The sequence below is a fragment of the Pagrus major genome, chromosome 6 (assembly GCF_040436345.1).
Source record: "Pagrus major chromosome 6, Pma_NU_1.0".
Taxonomy (NCBI): Eukaryota; Metazoa; Chordata; class Actinopteri; order Spariformes; family Sparidae; genus Pagrus; species Pagrus major.
This window is the reverse complement of record NC_133220.1, coordinates 23,487,757-23,508,734: the sequence shown is the minus strand read 5'-3', so window position 1 is coordinate 23,508,734 and position 20,978 is coordinate 23,487,757. Positions and strand designations below refer to the sequence as shown.

The 20,978-nt window shown below is 42.9% G+C and overlaps 3 protein-coding genes across 7 annotated transcripts in view; 2 read left to right on the top strand and 1 right to left on the bottom strand.

Moving 5' to 3' along the window:
- The window catches only part of ppfia4 (PTPRF interacting protein alpha 4), a 59,612-nt gene extending 48,975 nt beyond the window's left edge, over positions 1 to 10,637 (bottom strand). The window contains exons 1-2 of the mRNA XM_073468750.1: positions 10,238 to 10,637; positions 9,751 to 10,048 (exon numbers count right to left, since the gene is read on the bottom strand). Coding sequence (XP_073324851.1) covers positions 9,751 to 10,008 — 258 coding nt within the window. The 5' untranslated portion in view covers positions 10,009 to 10,048; positions 10,238 to 10,637. The remainder of the gene's footprint in view (positions 1 to 9,750; positions 10,049 to 10,237) is intronic.
- Positions 10,638 to 13,796: 3,159 nt separating this feature from the next.
- On the top strand, positions 13,797 to 18,870 carry tmem183a (transmembrane protein 183A). Of its 2 annotated transcripts, none has more exons than XM_073468202.1 (8): positions 13,797 to 14,001; positions 14,273 to 14,362; positions 14,473 to 14,643; positions 14,738 to 14,897; positions 15,336 to 15,516; positions 15,750 to 15,836; positions 15,937 to 16,092; positions 17,087 to 18,870. In XM_073468202.1, the coding sequence occupies exons 1-8, from the start codon at positions 13,938 to 13,940 to the stop codon at positions 17,270 to 17,272; spliced, it is 1,095 nt and encodes a 364-aa protein (XP_073324303.1). In that variant the 5' UTR covers positions 13,797 to 13,937; the 3' UTR covers positions 17,273 to 18,870. The 2 variants fall into 2 exon arrangements, with proteins under 2 accessions (XP_073324303.1, XP_073324304.1); XM_073468203.1 differs by having other exon boundaries at positions 13,853 to 14,001; positions 15,940 to 16,092; positions 17,087 to 17,359.
- Positions 18,871 to 19,771: 901 nt separating this feature from the next.
- tfeb (transcription factor EB) overlaps positions 19,772 to 20,978 on the top strand; it is a 36,595-nt gene continuing 35,388 nt past the window's right edge. For all 4 annotated transcript variants that reach the window (XM_073469003.1, XM_073469001.1, XM_073469002.1 and 1 more), the window contains exon 1: positions 19,772 to 20,011. The gene's annotated coding sequence lies outside the window, so the exon portion shown is untranslated. The remainder of the gene's footprint in view (positions 20,012 to 20,978) is intronic.

Below are 20,978 nucleotides of genomic sequence, written 5' to 3'. Positions count from 1 at the left end.
GAGGGGGGGTAAGTGCTATGTTGTGAGACACTGACAAGCTGTATTTCATGGAGCAGATGAAGCATTTTGAAGTTCTTTAAATCCCTTTAAGGGTCCAGCCGGGGACTTAGCTTCTGATGCGGCCGCCTCTGCTGCTGCCGCTTAAGTCTCTAGCTGGAAAAAGCTGGGGTCTAGGAGATGTCGCCCCTATTACTGTACGTGTGCGTGACTGTGTTTTTGATTAAGGGGCTGTGTGCATGTACTGCCTTGTTTTTTCTTCGTTTTTTTCGCACGTGTGGGTGATTACAAGTTTAGAGTGCATACCCTGGACCTTCATCTTGGGCATTGTGACACCCCCCATACTTAAACACACGCACTCTTCCCCACCCCCCATCTTCTATTCTGAGGCAGTTGCAGGAGGGAAAGCGAACAGACAGAGTTCCAATAGTGTAGTTGTTAGACATGGCAGGGCCGCTGTGTGGGCTTACCTGCTGGCTGGAAAACTTCATCTCACATCCCCCTGCTCCCCCCCCTCCCCTCCTCTTTCTCATTCTGTCCTTCCCTGCCTCCCTCCATCATTACTCTTGCCTTCCCCTCTGGTGGTCCTGCAACTCCAATCACTCTGCTCTTATTACCAGGCAGAGGGAGCTCACACACACATACACATTGACTGTTGGTTCTCCCCATTACCAGAGCATGTCCCTCGCTGCTGGGGACCGTCAGGTACGCTTGATTCTGCATTTTTTTTCCCTGACGTACTCTCTTTGCTAAATCTTACTCTGTATCTGTCTCTCTTTCCCACTCCTCCTCTTCCTTCCCCCGCTCTCCTTCGCTCTCCCAGGCAGCCAGGGGGACAAATTGGCGCCCGGCTGAGCTAAATGTGCCTGGTGCTGAGAGCCAGATGGTACTGGCAGAGGGATGGAGGGAGCGAGGGATGGATGCTACTGAGAGATGGAGCGCTGAAGCCGTGGTGTGGCATGGCAGCGCGGGGAGCAAGCTTTGGACATTAATAATCTATTAGTGCTCAGGGGCCCGAAAACTCTGCACAGGCTCCAACCAGGGGCCAGTCTGACCCACTCAGAGCTCAGTTGTGCTTGAATCCAGACCGGAGGACGTACTAGATGAGGAAGAGGGAGCATTGTGCAGTGAACTGCTGAGGAGAAAGGGAAATTAGAATGGCAGATGATGTAAAGCTGTCACGATGCAGCAGGAGGGGAGGAGAGGATGAGGGAGAGACACAGATAGAGAGAGAGGTGTGATGTCAGTCAGCTGCTGGGAGCTAGATGTTGTTAATTAGACTCACCTCTCCCTTATTCTTCTGGGGTTATTTGGGTTTGTCTCTTCCTCTCTTGCAAAATCATGGATTAAACCACAGTTATGGGCAGATGATCTCTGCCTGGTCTATGAAAACGGAACATTTAGGCCTTCATTTCAATTGTTAACAAAACGCTTTGTCAAAGCGAATGCTAGACTGAGGGAGAAAACAAAGGAGGGACACGAAGCAACATTTCAGATGTGCTGGCTGAAAGTTTTAGCTGCAAACAAGCGTGAATTTGGAACAGTTGTGACCAGTTCACACAGGCATCAACAAGTTCAGGCACTCACATCCACACAACCGCACAAAGACCTGAACTACATGGCAAATTCAGCGTCATAGATAGAAAGTTGTGGTTGCTATAGGAACAGCTTTATTGACCAATGAATGGTAGATTTTTGTGGACCAATGAAGTGATGGACCAACAGAATGAAATACAGCAATGAAAAAGGAACTTTCTTGAGCTCAATGCCTCCTGAAAGAGTGTATGAAAAATGGTTCATGAGTTGTGAAAGGGTACGTGACGAAATGGTGTGTGTGTGAGTCTTTATGCTAAGTTCTGTCATATTACATGAATCCATTTGGTAGTTAAGCACCGTTTCGTGATAGTTGCATTGCCACATCCCCTTTTAGCCAACTGGCAAAAACGCAACCACACACCTTTACACACACACACACACACACACACACACACACACACACACACACACACACACACACACACACACACACACACACACACACTTTGACCATGTCAAATTTCCTCCTGGGTCGAAAACTGTGTTCGCAAAAGGGTGGGGAAATTTTCATGGACCGCCCAACTCACAGACCGACCTACAGAACTGCTGGTTGCAGCTCATAGATTGGTTAAGATAAAAACTTGTAGCTTGTTTACAACCTGTCCTGGTCGTCATCTCAGCAATTAACTTGGTGAGTACAATGTTATCATAACCAAAAGAAATTATGGCTACAGCTATTAAAAAAAGTAAAATTGTAGGTAGGCTATAAACCCTGTGATTCGGTTAAGGCTCAGAATACCCCAAAACTTCCTCACAGGTTGGAGATGGTTGGGGATAATCAATGGTTTGGCGTAGGTAAGGTGAGGGTAAGGATGTGGACAGGAGATCCTTCTCTGTAAAGAAGAACGTTGTCCTCGCGCTCTCCCTCCCTCTCTCTTTTCTTACAGGCTTTCTTGGTGACATTCAGCTGCTCACTTCATGCTCCACTTTCCACCACATCAACCTAAATTCCACTATTTGGTTCTTACGTAACACGTAGCACAAGATTTGGACTTCAACAGCAGACCAATGGGATGTGGTAATTTTTCAACTGACTTTGCCCACCCTCCTCAATATTCTCCTATCATGGTGCACAAAGCTGCCTCAGCCATCCATGCATAAGCAACACTAGCCCTGGGCACGCTCGCTCGCACACATACAAACACACGCGTAGACGGTGCATGCTGACATTTAGGGAAAACACAGGCAGTGTGTGTGTGTATTCCTGTGTTTGTGGATGGGTGCAGTTGTGAGTAAGAGTGTTTGTGCCTTACTGAATGTGTGTGTGTCATGATAAGCTCAGGCCACCTCGAAACAGTGCAGGAGGGACCTTGGAGCTGTTCTTCCTTCCTCTGCAGTGTAAGGTCTATTAGCTGTGACATGCACTCCCTCTCACACTGTACCTGTAAGCAAAACACACCTCTAGTACAGTAACGAAGATGGCCAATCCCGCAAGGCTCCCTCCTGTTGGCCTTGGTTCAAGTAGTGTGAAATACCCTTCTCTCTCCTGGCCGACCCAACTATTACCATATAATAGGTATGAGGGTATTAAAGGTGTCATTTTAATATGTTGCCAGAATTCGAAGGTAGATCCGAAAACGTAGAGGGCAGGCTATCACCAGAGCAACCGACAACTGCTGTTCTAATTAGCAATCCTTGGCTGTAGCTAATTAGCTCATGGCTCAGTCAGCCATGGAGCCAGTGGCCCTTAAGTTTGCCTGAACTAAGACCTCGGATCACAGAGGGAGTCACAATTTGAGAGTGAACACGGCTGCACACCAAACTGGGACTGAACATAACCTCCAAGACCAACGGAGGTCAATTTGAAGCGGATACAGTACAGAGGTGATTTACAGCGGCTCTGATCAGGGATAAGATTCCACGAAGAGAAATCTCAGCAGGTGGGGACAGGAGAGGTATGCGGTCGCAAAGGCGTGAAAGAGAGTCAGTCATTAAGCAGTGGGTGAAAATGGTGTGTAGAGCTGGAATATTTCTCAGACAAACCAAGAATGTTTGGGGGAGTTTTATTTAGTTTATGTCAAGTTTGAATGAAGTGTGTTTTACGATGAGTTAACAACGCAATTAAGCTTGTGTTAAAGTGGTAAAAGAGAGAAACTTGACTTTAGAAGGTGTGTAGTTGTATTTTTTGTGTTTGGTAAGAAATATAGATGCATATTGTTCATTTATTAAACTAAAAGCTAAGAGGTTAGCATGCTAACTTCAGTAAATATAACACAATACATAGACAACTTTGATGTAATTTCAAGACTGTTGTTTCTTTACTTTCTGTTAATAATGTTAGTTTTTATGTTTTAAACTAAACATCTATTAAAAATGGCTCTTTTAAGCATTTTTATTAAAGGTGCAATTTTTATTCACTGCAATACTGCGCTGGGTAAATTCTATGACCAGTTTCTTTGTCCTTATCAAGCACACAGTGGCACATGGGTACTTACAAATCTTTCAGGCTGATCTTTTCATGAACTAAATCGCTCTGTTCTCAACCCTTTGTAGCTTAAAGCCAACTTCTTATTGTCAAAACATATCCACAAAAAAACATAACAAAGAACAACCATTTGCCTCCTCTGTGGGCCACCAGTTAGGGGTCTGAGGCCCACCAGTGTGTCATGTCCTGCTGGTTGAGAACGGCTAAAGTAAACACACTGTACTCTGCATAGCAGGAATCATAATAGGGATGTCACGACTCACAATGTACTGACACACCCCGGGGTACACTTATATATCACTGCAGCAAGCTGAGAAGTTAAACCACGGCGAGTCAACAAAACGAGATTTTCAGCTGCTGCTAAGTTGCTCCATAAGGGTGCCTAAACACAAGAACGTCGAGAGCTTTGCCTCAGTAACATACAGTCTAAAACTGTCACATCTATCTTTTTATGTTTAACTCAACCATCTCCATCCAGACCATATGATGAAAATAAACTGTGCCTTAGTGTTATGTTGTCATACAGTAACAGGGTGCTTTGCAGAGCTTTAAACGGTGAGCAATTTGTGTCACCTTCGCTCACGTATAGACTGTGCTGTGCTGTGGGCTAAGGTCAGCTGCAGGAGTAGTAGGGGGAGATCTGTCTAAGGGACCAGATAATGGACTACTGGGTTATAGATGACTTGGATAAACAGAGCGAGTGTGTGAGAAAGAGGGGGCGATGGAGAGAGAGAAAGAGGTCAGAAACAAGATTGAAGGAGGAATGAAGAACAAAAAACTGGGGAAAAAAGGCAAGAAATCAAATAGTGGAAAAAATGTGGTGTCACGTCTAGATTTTGGAGAAGATGCACCAACCTGGAAGAGGAAGAAGGGCAGAGAGAGCGCCTCATACACAGAAACATCGAGGCATTTGGTTCACATGCTTCTTCATAGACACTCAGTGAATGTGCTCAAACAGGGTACGTGTGTGTGAATTTGTGTTTATGTGTCTGTACAAGGGTAAAACAATCATAAGCCAAAGGATAGGTCGGTGACACCTGTGAGGTCGAGTAAACATACAAAAGGTTGAGTGTGTGTGTGTCTGTGGGTACATGCGTTTTGGTGTGGACAGAGGGGTTACAATTCAGAACAGGACAGTTGTTGTTTGGGAAGGGCAGTGAGGTGTGTGTGTATAGTGTGTGTGTGTGTGTGTGTGTGTGTTTGTGTGTGTCTTTCTCTGCATGTATTTGTACGCTGGCAAAAATAGCCAGTGTTGTGTCTGACTGGAACAGGTGTCCAAACATCACAACACACACACTCTCTCTCTCTCTCTCACACACACACACCATCAAACACACCATGATACTCATCATGGAGGTACACACACTCTTTGAAAAACGGAGGATTGGAGGCTTTAGATACGTGTTTGACTCATGGAGAAATTTAAATAACAAATATTTGTTGTTTGGAGTGGAGGTCTGTAATAATCTGCTGGTGAACTTACAGCTTTGTGCCTCCACATTCATAAAAACAAAGATTATAGTTTAAGCATTACATCAAAGGAGCAAATGAAGCGATATCTCTCTTTTTAGTCCCTTGTATAGATCAACTTCTCAAGATGCTGGATTGTAAAATCTGCAACAAACCAGTGTGAGCCTTCCTCAATGGTGAACATGAGTTCATATCTTTAAAACCCCACATCCTCAGTTTGTAACACACTTTGGAAAGCCAATATAGATATAAACTATTGTTTTTGGAGGTTGAGTAGTGCTCCTTCCAGTTATGTCATCTTAATGAGTGAAATTTGAGGAGGCAGGCTTTTTCTCTTTTTGGGTGCTACGAGTTAGATGAGAAGATTGAAACCAATTGCATGTCTTTGTTTTAGGTATGGAGCAAGTGTTGGGACACGGTTAGCGTAGCTTAGCATTAAGACTGGAAGTGCCTCTGGCCACGCTTCAGAATTACATCAGCGCTTTTTAAGCTCAGCAATTAACACGTTCCTGACAGACATGCAAACATGACAATTTGTGGCTCTCTGGGTAGTTTTGTTCGGCAGACTAAACCATTCGTCAAAAATAGTTAGTGAAACAAACAGTAATCAATAGTTTCATATAACTCCCTCAAAAAATCCCACACAGAGCCAGGCTAGTTATTTCTCATCATCTCTATGCTAAGCTAAGATAACTGCCTGACACCTTGCTCCAGCTTGGTTCTTAACACACTGAGAGTGGTATCAATCTTCTCGTCTTACTCTCTGCAAGAAAACACGTAAACTTATTTCCCAAAATGTAGAACTATTTCTATAAAGTTCCAGTGTGTAGGATTTAGTGGCATCTAATGGTGAGAAACCAACTGAACTGCAAAAAAAAAAACTGTAGAAACATGCCGGAGCAACATGGCAGACTCATTGTAAGGCAACAAAAACCCAACAATTCTTAGTTTTTGCTGATTATACATGAATGAAAACACAACATGAATATCATATTTCATTTCTGCCAATAAATACCCCTAAATCCTACACAGTAGACCTTTAATTTTGTCTCCATTTTTCAATAATCTCTTTTGCGAGTCCCCCAACAGGCACAATGCTTTATGACTGCAGTAACCCATCTACAATGGTACCTTCCCAAGTCATAGTGGGAAACTTAATAATACAATATAGTGATAATACAGAAATATATTACACAGGGATTATTGATGGAAGAGGAATGGTGACCTGCTTTGTTTGACACACACTGTTCCCACACTGTCTCCTCTCTCTCTCTCTCTCTCTCTATGCGTCACACACACATATGCACACACACTCGCTGCCTCACAACACATTATATTTGACAGTGTCAGAACAGTTTTTCTTATATGGCAGAGGAACAGGCATTATGTGTGCGTGTGTGTATAAGCGTGCGAGCAAGTGTAAGCATGTGTGCGTGGCTCTCTTGTGTGTTTAAAACCTAATTTGTCTATGGGCCAACCCATCTCTGAGGGCTGTATTAAAGGCATTTTGCACTGTAATGGGCTGACATGTTAATCTGAAACTCTATTCTCTGTGGCTAATGAACATATCCATCCTAGTCCCTTAATGTGTGTGCGCGTGTGGTAAAATGGCAACGTTGTCCCACTTTTATGAAGCTGCTGAGGCAAACTAAAAACTCGAACAATGATGCCAAGGTGATGTGGGTTTATGTATTTTTAACAATGACGACATTAAAGAGCATTGCATTTTCAATCTCACACGGTTTGTGTTTTGTGTGTGTGTGTGTGTGTGTGTTTGAGCGTGTACATGTGCTGGAGAGACATAGATCTGACAGTTCTGGGTCAGACCAGTCCCATGGAGTCAGGAATCCTACGGAAGACATAACAAAATACAGAGATGCACACGCACACGCCTTGTAGGTGAAGATGACAAACGTTAGACAGACGGAGAGAGAGGAGGAGGAGTGGCTGAATTTGGGCAAAAAAGGCCGTCCTGCTGTGCCAACACTCATACATCAGTCCACACCTCAGGAGCAGAGTGAACTGAACACACACACGCGGAGAAAAATACACATCCCCTACAACACACATGTAGACAGTGCCGACCCGAGGGCTGAGAGCAAACAGGGCGCTGTGATGTTGTAGTGTAGTCGAGGGCATAAACACACCACACTCCGCCTAATTACCACTGACACGTATAGGATGGTGGGGTCAGCAGCAGCACCGCCAACACCGCTCTAATGTATTCATCACACCCAAACTTGAGATATCAGATACTACAGTATGTTATTTTTTCCACACTTCCCCCTCATCATTATGAGATGCGATTTCCACTGACGCATCAGGGCCAGACGATCCTCATCCTTCAGCTGAGCAAAGAAAAACTGAGCAGAAATCAATCCCAACTGGAGATTTTCTCATTTCTCAGTATTGCTTCAGTAACCGTACTGTCTGTTGCATCATCATCATCTCCGCGCTCTCTGTGGCTGGTGTGGTGAAGATGACCACCGCTGTGTTTGCCATGTGCGCGTGCATGAGTGTGTGTAGTGTTTCGAGACAGAGAGAGAGAGAGAGAGAGAGAGAGAGAGAGAGAGAGAGAGCAGGAGACAGCTTATGCATGTGCACGCCAGTCATAATGTCTGCATAATGTCCCCGAGGTCTATGACTGTATAACTAATACTTGTATTATTGCTAGAATAAAACATTACGCTGAACCAAGCAGGATTAGAAAACAAGCATGACAGCCTCTTCCCACTCTCTTCTCTCTCTCTGTGACACACACACACACACACACACACACACACACACACACACACACACACACACACAGCGAGACATGTATGCATGTGTGGAAGCAAGCAGCCCAGGGCCATGTACACTAGCAAGCGGCCATGTTTCTTTCACAAGAGGCTGCAGTGAGGCTGTCATCGTCAGCATGGTTCTCTCCCTCGCACAGTCAGCCTCACACACACACACACACACACTCACAGACACACACACACACACCATTCTGTGACATCATGCCACGCATTTAGACCAGAGGGTCAGAGGGTAGCACAGCTTTCTGCGCCGAGGCTCCGTTGTCGTCATGCTCGGTGGCTGCAACAGCCCTTATTCAGCTCTCTTTCTCTCACACTTTAACACACACACACAGAGGCTACAAACCTCGAAGATTTCCCACCAGTATACCATCAGCTCCTTTCGCTCACATTACCACTGACAGGCATACAGAGGTGAGGCTGTTTCAGGCCCTACCCACTCAACATCTGGCCCACACCTTGAGAGTTCTCCTTGCGAGTAAAAACCCTCCATCTACCACCTGTCAACCTTTCAACATACTACCTACGAGACATTCAGATCCTCCTTTTTGGCTTGCCGCCACTTATGAGCTTTTGAAGTGGTATGTGCACGAACATCCCCATCATCTCCACAGTTATTCTCATGGTGATATCCCGGGACGTGCGGGAGTGTTAGAGGGGTTCCCCAGTACAGGTGTGTACGTGCAGGAAAATCCAAGCTCCAAACACAACGCTCTGATCTCCAACTCATAAATTTAACAATCGTGTTCAGCTTTTTCAGGTGAGGCTCTTTAGATTTGGTTCAACTCTCTTGCACTTATGGTATGATGTCATTAAATTCGCTCCAAATCGGTCAGCTTCAGTGCCACCATGGCCTCATTAAAGGAGCTATAGGTAAGAATTTTAGTGTAAGACATTTAAAAATACTAAAATATTCAACAGAATGAAGTGTTGACGTCATGTCTGCTGTAGTTGGCATGCTAACCAGCTAACCAGCCTCTGCACGTCCTGTCTTGTCTTTGTACCTCAAAAGAGCCAATAGTGTGTAATGGTAGCGTCTAGTCCGAGATGAGATGACGAAGAAGAAACACCAGAACAAAAATGAAATGATGATTTTGCCATAGGGAGCCTTTCAAGACAAGCTGGGTCCATCCTAATGCTCTTAAAATGCCATTTGGCGCATGTTCTTTATCAAATTTTCGATGACATTTGCACAGACCAGATAATACACAGTGAGCCTGGAGCTTCAGGGGCCATGGAGTTCTGGGGCCCAAAAATCCAGCCTGGGCATCATGAGCAATCATCTCCTTGAAAAGGTCTAGACCATTAAATACCATATAGTACCTTATATACCACAAACTATGTACATGGTGGTTGCTGCTTCCTTGGACAAAACCCTTCTCCACCTCACCCCACACCACAGCCCGACCCTCCTCACTCCTCCCTCCTCCCTCCTCCTCCCCCTCTCCTCCCTCTGCTCCTCACCTGAGGCAGCGCGGCGTTGATCTGCCGCTGGAGCACGTCCCTCTCGTGCAGCGCCCCCTGCAGCTTAGTCTGAGACTGGATGAGGGTCTCCTGCGTCTCCCTGAGGGACTCCAGCAGCTTGTCCCTCTCGTCCAGCATGTTGACCATCAGCTGCTCGAAGTTGGCCTCCTGGTCCGACCCGTTCGGGACGCTGCCGGTGCCTCTGGGAGGACCGGCCGAGTCTCCCTCGCTGATGGTCGGCATCACCTCGCACATCATCCTTCCTGCTGCTCTGTGGTCTGGCTATAGGACAGTGTCGCTGTCGGGATTCAGAGGGGGGTGGGGGGTGGAGGGGATATGTGGGTTACCAGCCTGATAAACAGACTTACAATAACTGATAAGAGGGCCTATTAACGCAGCCTATACAATCGCAGATACGCGCCTTATTCCCATTGCAATGAATCCCTCGTGCATCAAACGTGCACCCTCAAGGTTCACATCGCCTTACCTAATCAGAGTGAGTGAAATGCTGAGAAGATCGTTGACCTTTCATCCTTATTAACCGGCGTTTTGTTCACCCCGTGAGCAGATCCGCCCTGCCCGGCGCGCCGTGCACTCACATGTAGAAATCCCGGCGTGAGATGATTGACAGCTCAGAGATAGACGGGCGCGTTTGGATCGGAGGGGTGGTGCCCGCGAGCACGACGGAGATCATAGCACACTGGCAGGGAAATAAAAAAATAAATAAAAAAAAGCAGGGAAATATCCGCTTTATCTGCGTCCTTAGTCTCGGGGACAGTGAGAGCGAGTCTTATCTGCATCCGCCTTCTCCGCTTCCATCTCTCCACACCGCCACCGAACCGACGCTCACTCCTCCTCCCACACACACAGCCAGCCGCTCAGTCACACACACACACACACACACACACACGGGAATCTGCAGTTGTCACTACCATGCTACAGCTCTGGAAATAAGGGAGCAACTCCCCGCGTTCAGCCTATAAGCGTTTTGCACCACATGCGCATGTGGCACAGAAGAGAGGAGCGGAATTAGCTGGACGCTCATTAACGTCGCTGCATAATCTCTCTACATTACACCAGTATCATGTTCCCACTGTTAGCACACGCTTGACCCTTGACTGGTAAAATGTAATTAACTTTTCACATCAGCACCGCTGAGCACGTTCATGATCTGACAGCTCCTGAGACATGATGCGCGTTCTGGCGGCGGCAGCAGTTTAACCAACGCGCAGAGGCAGCTGGCGCAGCGCCCCCTGCAGGATCTGACGTCAACATTAAGATTAGAAATATTAGGATATTGGCTGCTGGTTGGACGAAACAAGCAGGAGGAGGATGGCATTTCTCACTATTTTTGTACATTTTTCAGCAATCAGTCGATTAATCAAGAAGATAACCAGCAGATTCATCCATAATGAAAAGAACTGCTCATCATCACACGAGGAGTTATTTTCTAATACTTTAATGTACAGTATGACAGTCTCAGGACATATTTTCTGAGTGCTTTTACTATTAAAGGATAAGTTCACCCAAAATGAAAATTCAGTCATTGCCGACAGAAAGTCAGGTGAAGCTTCGTATTCTGCAAAACATTTCTGGAGCTTCACAGCCAAACTGCGTTGAAGTGTTCTCATGAACAACGGAAAGAGATGGGGACTTGTTTTAAAACATTTAAAAAACAGCTAAACAAACATAAAATGGCTCCTCACAACTTGTTCACCGTAATCCAAGTCTCAGTCGAGCTTGTGCACCCACTTCAGACGGGTTGGCTGCTAACACTTTTAGCTTAGCAAATACAGTGAAGATATCCACCTTAAAATGGTGTAAATAAAGTATTTTCACATTAATTTCAGATCTTGGGGTTTCCAAACCATTTAGAAAACATTTTCCGTCCCCAGCTACTTCAGTTGTTTAGGAGAATGCTGCTAATTTCAGAAATGTTTTGTGGACTACAAAACTTCACCTGACTTTTCCATGACGGTGTGTAGATCATGACATGAATTTTCATTTTTGGGTGAAGTTATCCCTTAATATCATTAAGTACATTTAGCTGATTATACTTAAATACCTAAGTCACATATTGAGTGCACGACTTGTAACATTGGTCTTGTACTTAAAGATTCTGAATACTTCCCCCATTATCAGTGACTTTCCATCTTTAAATTATAACTTTGATGTTTATTTGAATCAGTCTCACTGTAAAAAGACTAGACTTATTCATATTAATTGTGAACAATAATGAGCCACTGTTGCCTCTTCAAATTATGAAGATAGGTCTGATTTTGTATTTCCTCTCAGCTCATGGTTGACTTTTTGAAAGTTACAAGTGAACAGTGTTAGACGATTTGATTTTAAACTCTTTCTGTCAATGTATATTTCTTTTGTAATTTTGATTACAATAAATCCATATATATACATGTTAACATTCCCACACTTAGTGCAAATGGATCATAACTTTGAGTTTACAAGCCTTCACTCAATTATATTTCACTTCTGGAGTTGGATACAGAAGGCCATTTATTGCCACCTAGTGGCTGAATCTGACCCTCACTTCATGGTTTCTGTACTTAGTCATGGTACAGAAGTACAAGTATTCAAATATATTTCATATATCATATCAACATTTGTCTTTAAGTAGTACTTGATTAAATGTACCCAGTTACTTTCCATCACTGATTATAATAAGTACTTTTGAATTAAGTCCAGTATTTACAACTCTTTGACAGCAATGTCAAAAGAAACAGCTAAGCCAGGTCAAAACACCTTTATTCAAATTCTGATCCACAGTTACATTCAAATTTGTGAGACATTGTGGGTGTCCTGTCAGCCAGTGTGTTTGTGAACTGTGGTACCCAGAGAACACTAACGTTGACATAAACAGGTCAAACTTTCACCTTAATTGTTGCTATCAGGCCCGCAGACCACCATTTTCTGACATTATATTTTGTCAGAAAATGGTGGTCTGCGGGCCTGATAGCAACATTTTTTTTTATTTTATTACATAATATAAAGGATTATATTTGGCAGTTAGATAAAAGTCAATATCTTGTTTTACAAGAATGGTAATAAGAAGATAATAATAAGAAGTTAATAGTAATAAGAAGATAATAGATAGCATTGCAGCAAATAAAGGACTTGATCAAAGCTCTGGCCACAAATAAGAAGATCCTGATTTCTCCTTATCTCCTGACCAATCTCTAAAGTTGGAGACAACGAGACAATCACCGTGCCGAGTACTTCATTGTCAAGAAGTAATTTCCCACGACTGGAGGTGGAAGCATCACCTCTGTCTTTTTGGTCTTCTTTGAACTGCAGTAGAGATTTCTCTGAAAACTAATTTTGCTTTAGTTCCATAGGAATCAGCCTCAGGAGATGCGGCTCTCTGCAGTGGACTTTTCAAGGTCATGAAAACAATGTTGTCAACAGTCGTTCTGAGATGCTGTGGAGGCCTGCAGCACTTTCTCAAAAAAGACGTAGGTCACTTAGCACAGCACTGTAGGATCTTTTAAGCATTATGACTGTCTTCTCTGACCAATGGTTATTATCTAAGTCTACCTGTCTCAGTGATGTCTGGGCAGCTTCAGTGTTGTGCATTAGCAACCTGATGTGAGGCAAACTGACAAAGTATCTGCTTTCAGGCACTTTCTGACATTGTGACACAGGAACCCTTCAGCAAAGCCAGATGGCCGTTTACTTCTTTGTTGGTCAGCATCACTGAACCCTCATTGTCAGTTAATACAACAGACATTTGGTTAAAATTAATATATAATGAGCACCACAGATAGTGAACCGCAGTCTCAAATCAAACAGACAGTATTTGAGACAGACATTTTTAATTTTGGCATGAACAACAATATCAAATAAATAAGAAAAACATATCACTCAATTAAGGACAGTCTTAATTGGCAGGTAAAACAATGGGACAGACACTTTTCTACACATCTGGTCGCACATCCTTGAACTGCTTGCAGTCACCGACAGATGGCAGTGCAGCAGCAGAGGTGAACACAGCAACAACGATACTCTCGCGTGACTTGCCTCGTTACGTCATTCCATGATGGCTGAAGATCCTGGCGGAACATTTTTCAATTTCTCTCTCATTTTCCCTTCTTTCTCTCTACCGCCGCTTGCCATAGAGACATGGCAGGACCCACAGGCCCGTTAAGCTTCCACAGATCATTGGTGTCGACATGCCCAAGAAAGGGAACCGAAAACGGCTGAAATTTAAGGCCGGGGACGTTTGTTCGGAATCAGGTAATATAACGTAGGTTACGTTACATCAGCTAGCAAGCTATCCCGCCCACTGTTAGCACTGTGTAGTCAGGTTCAAATGATGTACTTTACCCTTTGAACTTACAACTTTGCTTATACATTTTTTGATTGACATGTTATACGACAGTATATTAAAAGTGAGGCCTTGTTGCGGTCGCCTAAGTGTGTGTTTTCTGGTATTAGCAAGAGCTAAAAGGCAGATGAATGTAACGTTAAAGTCATATAACAGAGGAGTCGTGCATCTTTTTTCTAGTCACTGTTGCTGATTATGCTGACGCCGACCCAGCCGTTGTGAAGTCAGGGAGGGTGAAAAAGGCTGTTGCAAATGCAGTTGAAAAAGAAGGTAACTTGTGATGACATTTTTGTAGGTATACTAATGATCTGAGATTGCAGTGTCACTTGCCTTGTCTGGAAAGGTGATCCAAGTGCTTATCTTAACATTGTGTGTCTCAGTAAAATTACTCTGCGGCCTGGAAGCATCTCAGGGAGCGGTGGAGGAGGTCCTCTCATCTGCAGGGAGTGTCCAAGAAGATGCTTTGGAAAGCAGTGATGAGCTAGACCCTGAAGAAGATGGAGAAAATGATACTAAAGCAGCCCGCAAGAAGAAACACAAGAGGAGAAAGGGTATATGCATATAGAGGAACAAGCTATGCATGGGGGAGTACAACCACCTTACCAGCATGTTAACTTACAGGACGTTTGAATGTTGTCTCCACAGAAAGCAGTGAGAGCAGTGATGGGTACGAGTATCCAGTGGATATTTGGGAAGTGCTCGCCTCCTACATTCGACCTGAGGATGTGTGCAGATTTGCTCTGATCTGTAGAAATGCCTGGACAGTCACATGCACTGCAGCTTTTTGGACCAGGCTCTACAGAAGGTGAGGTGGCTTTATTGATTAATGGTGTGCAGTTGGAGAAAGTGTAGAACTTTCTCCACCCAGTGTTTTTGGATATATGTGATGTTATTGTAAAGTCCTCAAGGCCCCGTTTAAAACTGTGAATGGAACGCAATTTTGATGGATTTCACTTGATTGGTGTATTCTGTCTAAAGCTGATTTTCTAACTGACCCAGTGAACGTTTCAAAGCTAAAGGCACTGCAGCTTGGAATCAAACTTGTGCCCGTGTCTTAAACAATGGAAACTATCATACATGATTCAGTTTCAAATGAAGGACCATATCCATTGTTAGCTGTGTGTATTACCTGATAAAATGCCTTCAATGTGCTCCAGTAAATAAGCAATGTAATAGAGTAAACTGACCTTTTCTATAATTAATTTATTTTTTCGTCCTCCCACCATTTGTCTCTCCTTCACAGACACTACAGGATTGATACTGACCTGCCATTTCGTCTGCAACCTGACTCTATTGTCAGGATGCGTTGTTTACGGGCTCGTGTGATTCGCTCCCTTTTCCATTTGTATGAGCCGTTTGACTTGCGTGTCTCAAAAATTCCTGCCCTGCCAGAATCCACGCCCACAACCTTGCTCAACTCAAAGGTAAATTAACAGATGTGTCGGCAGTCACCTTACTATATGGATGTGGAGCTAAAGTTTTTCTTTATTTTGTTTGTTGATCTGTTAGTATCGCATGTGATTGACTTGTAACAAAGAGACAATTTCATAGAAATGCCCTCATGGCTTAATATTTTGGTATAACGTGATACTTGTATACTGCGGCAAGCCTTGTGTGAATGTGTCTGTTTTATGTGCTAAAAGTTTATCTTTTGCAGTGTTTACTGGCCTGGTTCCGAAAGGTGCCCTGTTCAGGGACTCGTCCAGAGGCATTGTGGGAGTTCAACTTCAAGTTGTTAAAGCAGGTAAAAAGCCGTTGTTTAAAACCAGCCACACTAAAATGATAACCTTTCGTCTTTGCTGCCATTTATTTTTGTGTATTTCTGTGATCATCTACATCCAAAGCAGGGACACAGTAAGAATGGTTGTGCCAAATCCTTGTGTGCGCCCAGACAATACGAAGATGTCCACTCAAACCCAGACTCTGACTGCTACATGCTTCAGGTCACCACCCTCAACTACATCTACACCCCTGTGGTCATGGGCATGACGCTGGCCCTGGTTAGTAACTCTGTGTTTTGGAGAATCTTGGCTACTGTGTTTTATGATAGAGAGCACAGACTGTTCTTTTAACTCTCACCCTAAAGTTTTTTTCAGCTATAGGATGAAAGTTAATTTCAGGTGATGTCAAGCATTAACATTTTTAAATGTAAAATACTTCATTAAGACAGTTTTTACAAGTGAAAATAACTGTAGTTACTGAATGAGAGACGGTGTGGTTCTATTTTGTGATCTTCAACTCTGTTGTCAGTCCCTGAGAACACCACAGTTTAGTGCTGACAAAGATTATGTAGAGCTTCTTATTTTAGTAGAAAACTGTTTTTATGATAAGGCAAAAACTATTTATACAGAGAGAAGTGATTCCCACAAAATGCTTTATATGTTCAGTTGGTGTCGGCTGTGTCAAGGTAGTGCTCAGATCTGGAGGACGCTGCAAAGTGTCAGTGGCCAGAAGAAGGTTTAGAGACTTTCAAAGTGATGTCGTATATTTTGATCAAACAAAGCAGCTCTTGTCTGCTAGCTATTCACTGTAGGCTTCCTCTTAGATTTAATAAATGAAAGGAACCTTTGGTTTGATAGGAACTGGCAGGCCATGTCCAGTTTTTTGAGGGGCTTAAAATGGGTTTGGACAAGGCAAGAGACTGGTAAGGGGGTGGACTTATGAGAACATGGGGAAGTTGTAGTGATAGGCTCATTTAGGAAGTTGGGTTGGGGTTGGGGCGACACCTATGATGCTATAACCTATCATAGTTTGTAGGTGTTTGTCACAACAACATAAAAACTCACAATGAATAAAGACAGAGTCAGCAACTACTAGCAACATGTTTGTGAAAGATATGCCAACTAATGTATTTCATTATCTTTGCCAATAGTGTGTTTTATCTTATTTCTGCACCAAAGATTAAATTACCATTTTGACCACGAACTAATGCAAAAATGAACATGGTGAAGTCTTCTCCTAATCCGAAATGTTCTGTTTCTGTCTTTGTTGCAGTTCACAATCAACGTCAGCACAGACATGCGCCACCACCGTGTTCGTCTGCTTTTCCATGACTCACCGCTCCAACGGGGAAAGAAGAGGGGAGATCAGGGCGGCACCCTGGTGGTGTTGGATCCCGTACAGAGTGTGCGGATCATGGACTGGTGGCATCCACAGTACCCCTCTTCACCCGACACATAGGAGTCCTACCCCTTCAGTTGATACGACAGCAGAACCCTGCTGTTGTCTCATCCTACTCACCAAACACAAATATGATAGTGGATGAGTCTGCAGAACCCTGGATTATGTTTAATGACAAAGTTTTGGACATTTTGATTGTCATGTTGGGTGGTAAAAAAGATCAACACTGAGATGCGATGTGAACCTCATCTTATGGTGTCAAAATCAAACATGTTGCATGCCTATCCACCATCTCTACTCCACACCCTCAACATCATAGTTCTTCCTGCAGTTGCAATGTATGTAGATCACGTACTGCAGAATGGTCCAGTATGAACATTATTCTTGGGGAGATTGGGCTTATCATCTATGTATACAAATCTGCCATATCCACATAGTGACAATGGCAGTCACTCTACTCTTTCAGCAATCTGCATCTTCAGCAGTTCCTTTTTTTTTTTTTTTTTTTTTAACATGGAGAAGTAGGGCTGGGCAATATAGAAATAAAATAAATGTCATAACAGTCATCAGTAGCTGTTTATACATGAAGTGCTATCATCAGATCAGAATAGAAGGTCAAGACTAAAATGAGTTTGAGATGACAAGAATTTTTGAAAATGTTTTATTTTTTAACAATTGTTAAACTAGATTTTTTGCGTAGTGATCTCAGACAAAGTAAACAGTGTCTCACAATATGGAGAATAGTTGATAGATGATAAATGTGATGTATCAGGTCAGCTCTACAGACTTGGCAGAGAGGATCGTGTGCATTTTCAGCTGCATAAATGGATTCAAAAGTCTGCTGTTATTTTACATGGAAGACGTTGATGCATGTTGAACCTACATGTTATTAGAGGATTAACAGGGTGGAACATTGGTACTGTCCTCCTTTGGTTTGATTTTATGTTCACTTGAAAATGTAGACTGAAATATCTTGATTTTGCATTGGTTTGATTTTGACAGTGTTGCATCAACAGAATCCATTATTATTCTTTCTTCTTGATGTATTTATTTCAAAGCAGCCTCACTTAAGTATTATGTGAATATTAATAACATTGCTCTATACTGAAGGGGCCAAAGAGATGAATTACCTCAGATGTCATCCACTCACCTGCTGATTTGGGCAGTGTTTCTTTTCTTTCCTGGTGTTTCTTGGCTAAAAAAAATGTGTTGATTGTGTCATGTTGAGCACTATGTACCCCCTACTGCCTCCTGTGGAATCTCGCACTCAACTTTGAATGGCTCAAAGTGTTTTAAGTTGTCAGTCTGATGAGTAATGAATGTGAGTTGAATCATACCAATCACATGCTTGATTATGACGGATATTCATTTACCCACCAATCAGACGCATCCAAAATAATAATTTGGATAATAATTTAACCTGAATTGATTTGCACATATACATGTATTGTAAATGGAAAAAAAACTACCCAGATTTAATTTAAACTTCTAGAAAAAATAAAGTTTGTTGTTGGTTGTACTCAATAGCAGAAGTCAGCTGGATGTCCTGGTTGCAGCATTTGATTGTTTTAGTTGGTGGTGTAGTTTTATCAGACAAGAGTTGCATTGATACATAAACTTACTGCACTGAAATTAAACCTGAAACTGCCCATTCAAAATGCTTCCAGTCTTTTTTCTTTCTTTCTTTTTTTTTTTTTACATTTTTATTTTCTACGTTGCTTCCCCCTTGTGGCCATACTGGGTATAGAACAATCTTCTATTCATGCACCACATTGCTGAGGTTAGCTTTCTCTGTCACTGGATGATACAAGACCCTCCTTCATACATCTATATATGTATGTACGGATGCTTCTAATGCTTTTGGTGTGTCTGACCAGTGACACAAACAGATTGAACATCTAACAGCCTCACATGCTGTACAGCTGTCAGACATTAGGTGTTTTATAATAAGAGATGTACCCTTATGTGCAGTATCAGTGTATTATTAAACACAGTTTGTGAATGAAACATGGATAAACGTATTTGAGCCCTATGCTTTGAGTTGAAGTTGAACACAATTTGAGGACCACCTGTTCAAACTAGCTATTACATAACTCAAACCAGGGCCTCAAAAATACCAGGCCACCTCATTAAAACAGTTTCCGCTGATATATATACATATATATACATACATATATTTTTACATTGTGACTGAGCTAGGAATTTAAATTTAAGGATCAAATTGATGAGTTGTGTACAAAACAACATGGAAACAATATAAACTAAACTAAATAAATATAAATAAATATGACATAAATATGTAAACTTGAAGCCACAGTTCAGAAGTAGACAGAGAGGCGTCTCATTATAGATATGGAAAACGATAGTCTTGTTGTTTTTGGAAGAGTTCTGGCTCAAGTTAGAGGACCTCTTAAAAAAAAGTCTCCGCGGTCAACAGGCAGCACGTCATCGTCTCAAAATATCGCACAGCCTTTCGAGGATGTGAGAACACTACATTTCCCATAAGCCCCTTGTGCGCTGTGCCATTGGTGGGGGCACAGGTGACCGCGGACGCTCGGAGTTGTGACAACATCTCGACGGTCATAACGAAAACAAATTAGCCTTGCGAAGTGCGGGGTTGTACACACCGCAGCGGTCTGTGGAAATACACAGAAACTGAAAACCACCGACAGTTGTTGTTCTTTTAAACTCGACTTTTTTTTCCTTCTTCTGGTTTGGTTTTTATCAGAGCGCGCAAGAGAAGTGGGCACGCACTTTTCCTGAACCTGACTACCACGTTCTGCCTGACCTTCAGATCGGGTAAGTGATATTTAGCCTCTGCTACAACACCACCACCTCTGGAAACACTGCGAGTGTGCATTTATAAGTGCGTGTTTCTCGCCCAAAGTCTTGTGATTCACTCAGTTGTGAAATGAGAAGTGGCCAACTTATTATGTGGCATTTTGGTAATTAAAGGCAACACTGGCTGGTACCTGTAAGTGTAATCATTGCAAAATACAAATGAGTACATCTGCATTGTGGAGGTGCATGCTTACAGACATGCTTTATCACAAGTTTACACCAGGCTGCAAGAACTACAAATCACAGTGCACTTTAAGATTTTGTCTCCAGCTCATGATAATGTTGTTATGAATCTGAGTGGAAAGACTGAAGCATTCATGAGCACATAAACCATAAAGAATAAAACAGACAAACAAAACCACCCTACGTGCTATTTTCAGGTTTATTTTCTCAGAAATGTAAGAGTGAGTTGACTTTTTTTTCACAAACATATGGAAAATAATATAATAATATGAAATAAAATAGCAGTGAAATTAGGACTGGCACCACTCTGGGACCACTTTCCCCCCTTTACTGTCATCAGTGAGTGTCTCCTGCCCCTCTTGCCATTTATAAGCAGCAGCCAGGCCGGTATCAGTAACAACACCTCAGCCCCGGGGTATGCTGCTATGTATAAGCTGTGACTGTAAACTGTACAGACCGCAATGCTCTGCTGCGTATTCAAGTGCTTTGCTAGAAAGATTTGCACGGTGCAAACACACAAATAATGAAGGCAACAGCGACTATTTTCGCCTCCTCTGTCCCCTCTGCAGTCTGGGCTTTGATTACATACCATGTGTTTATTATTAGTGTGTGTGCATGGTGAACACAGGGTACAATTTATCACGCCTGATGCATTGTTTATGTTTATTTCCAGTAATGACATTTGACATATATCTGGGATTTATCTGGAGGACGTTATGCTTTCTTCCATATCTGTTGGTTT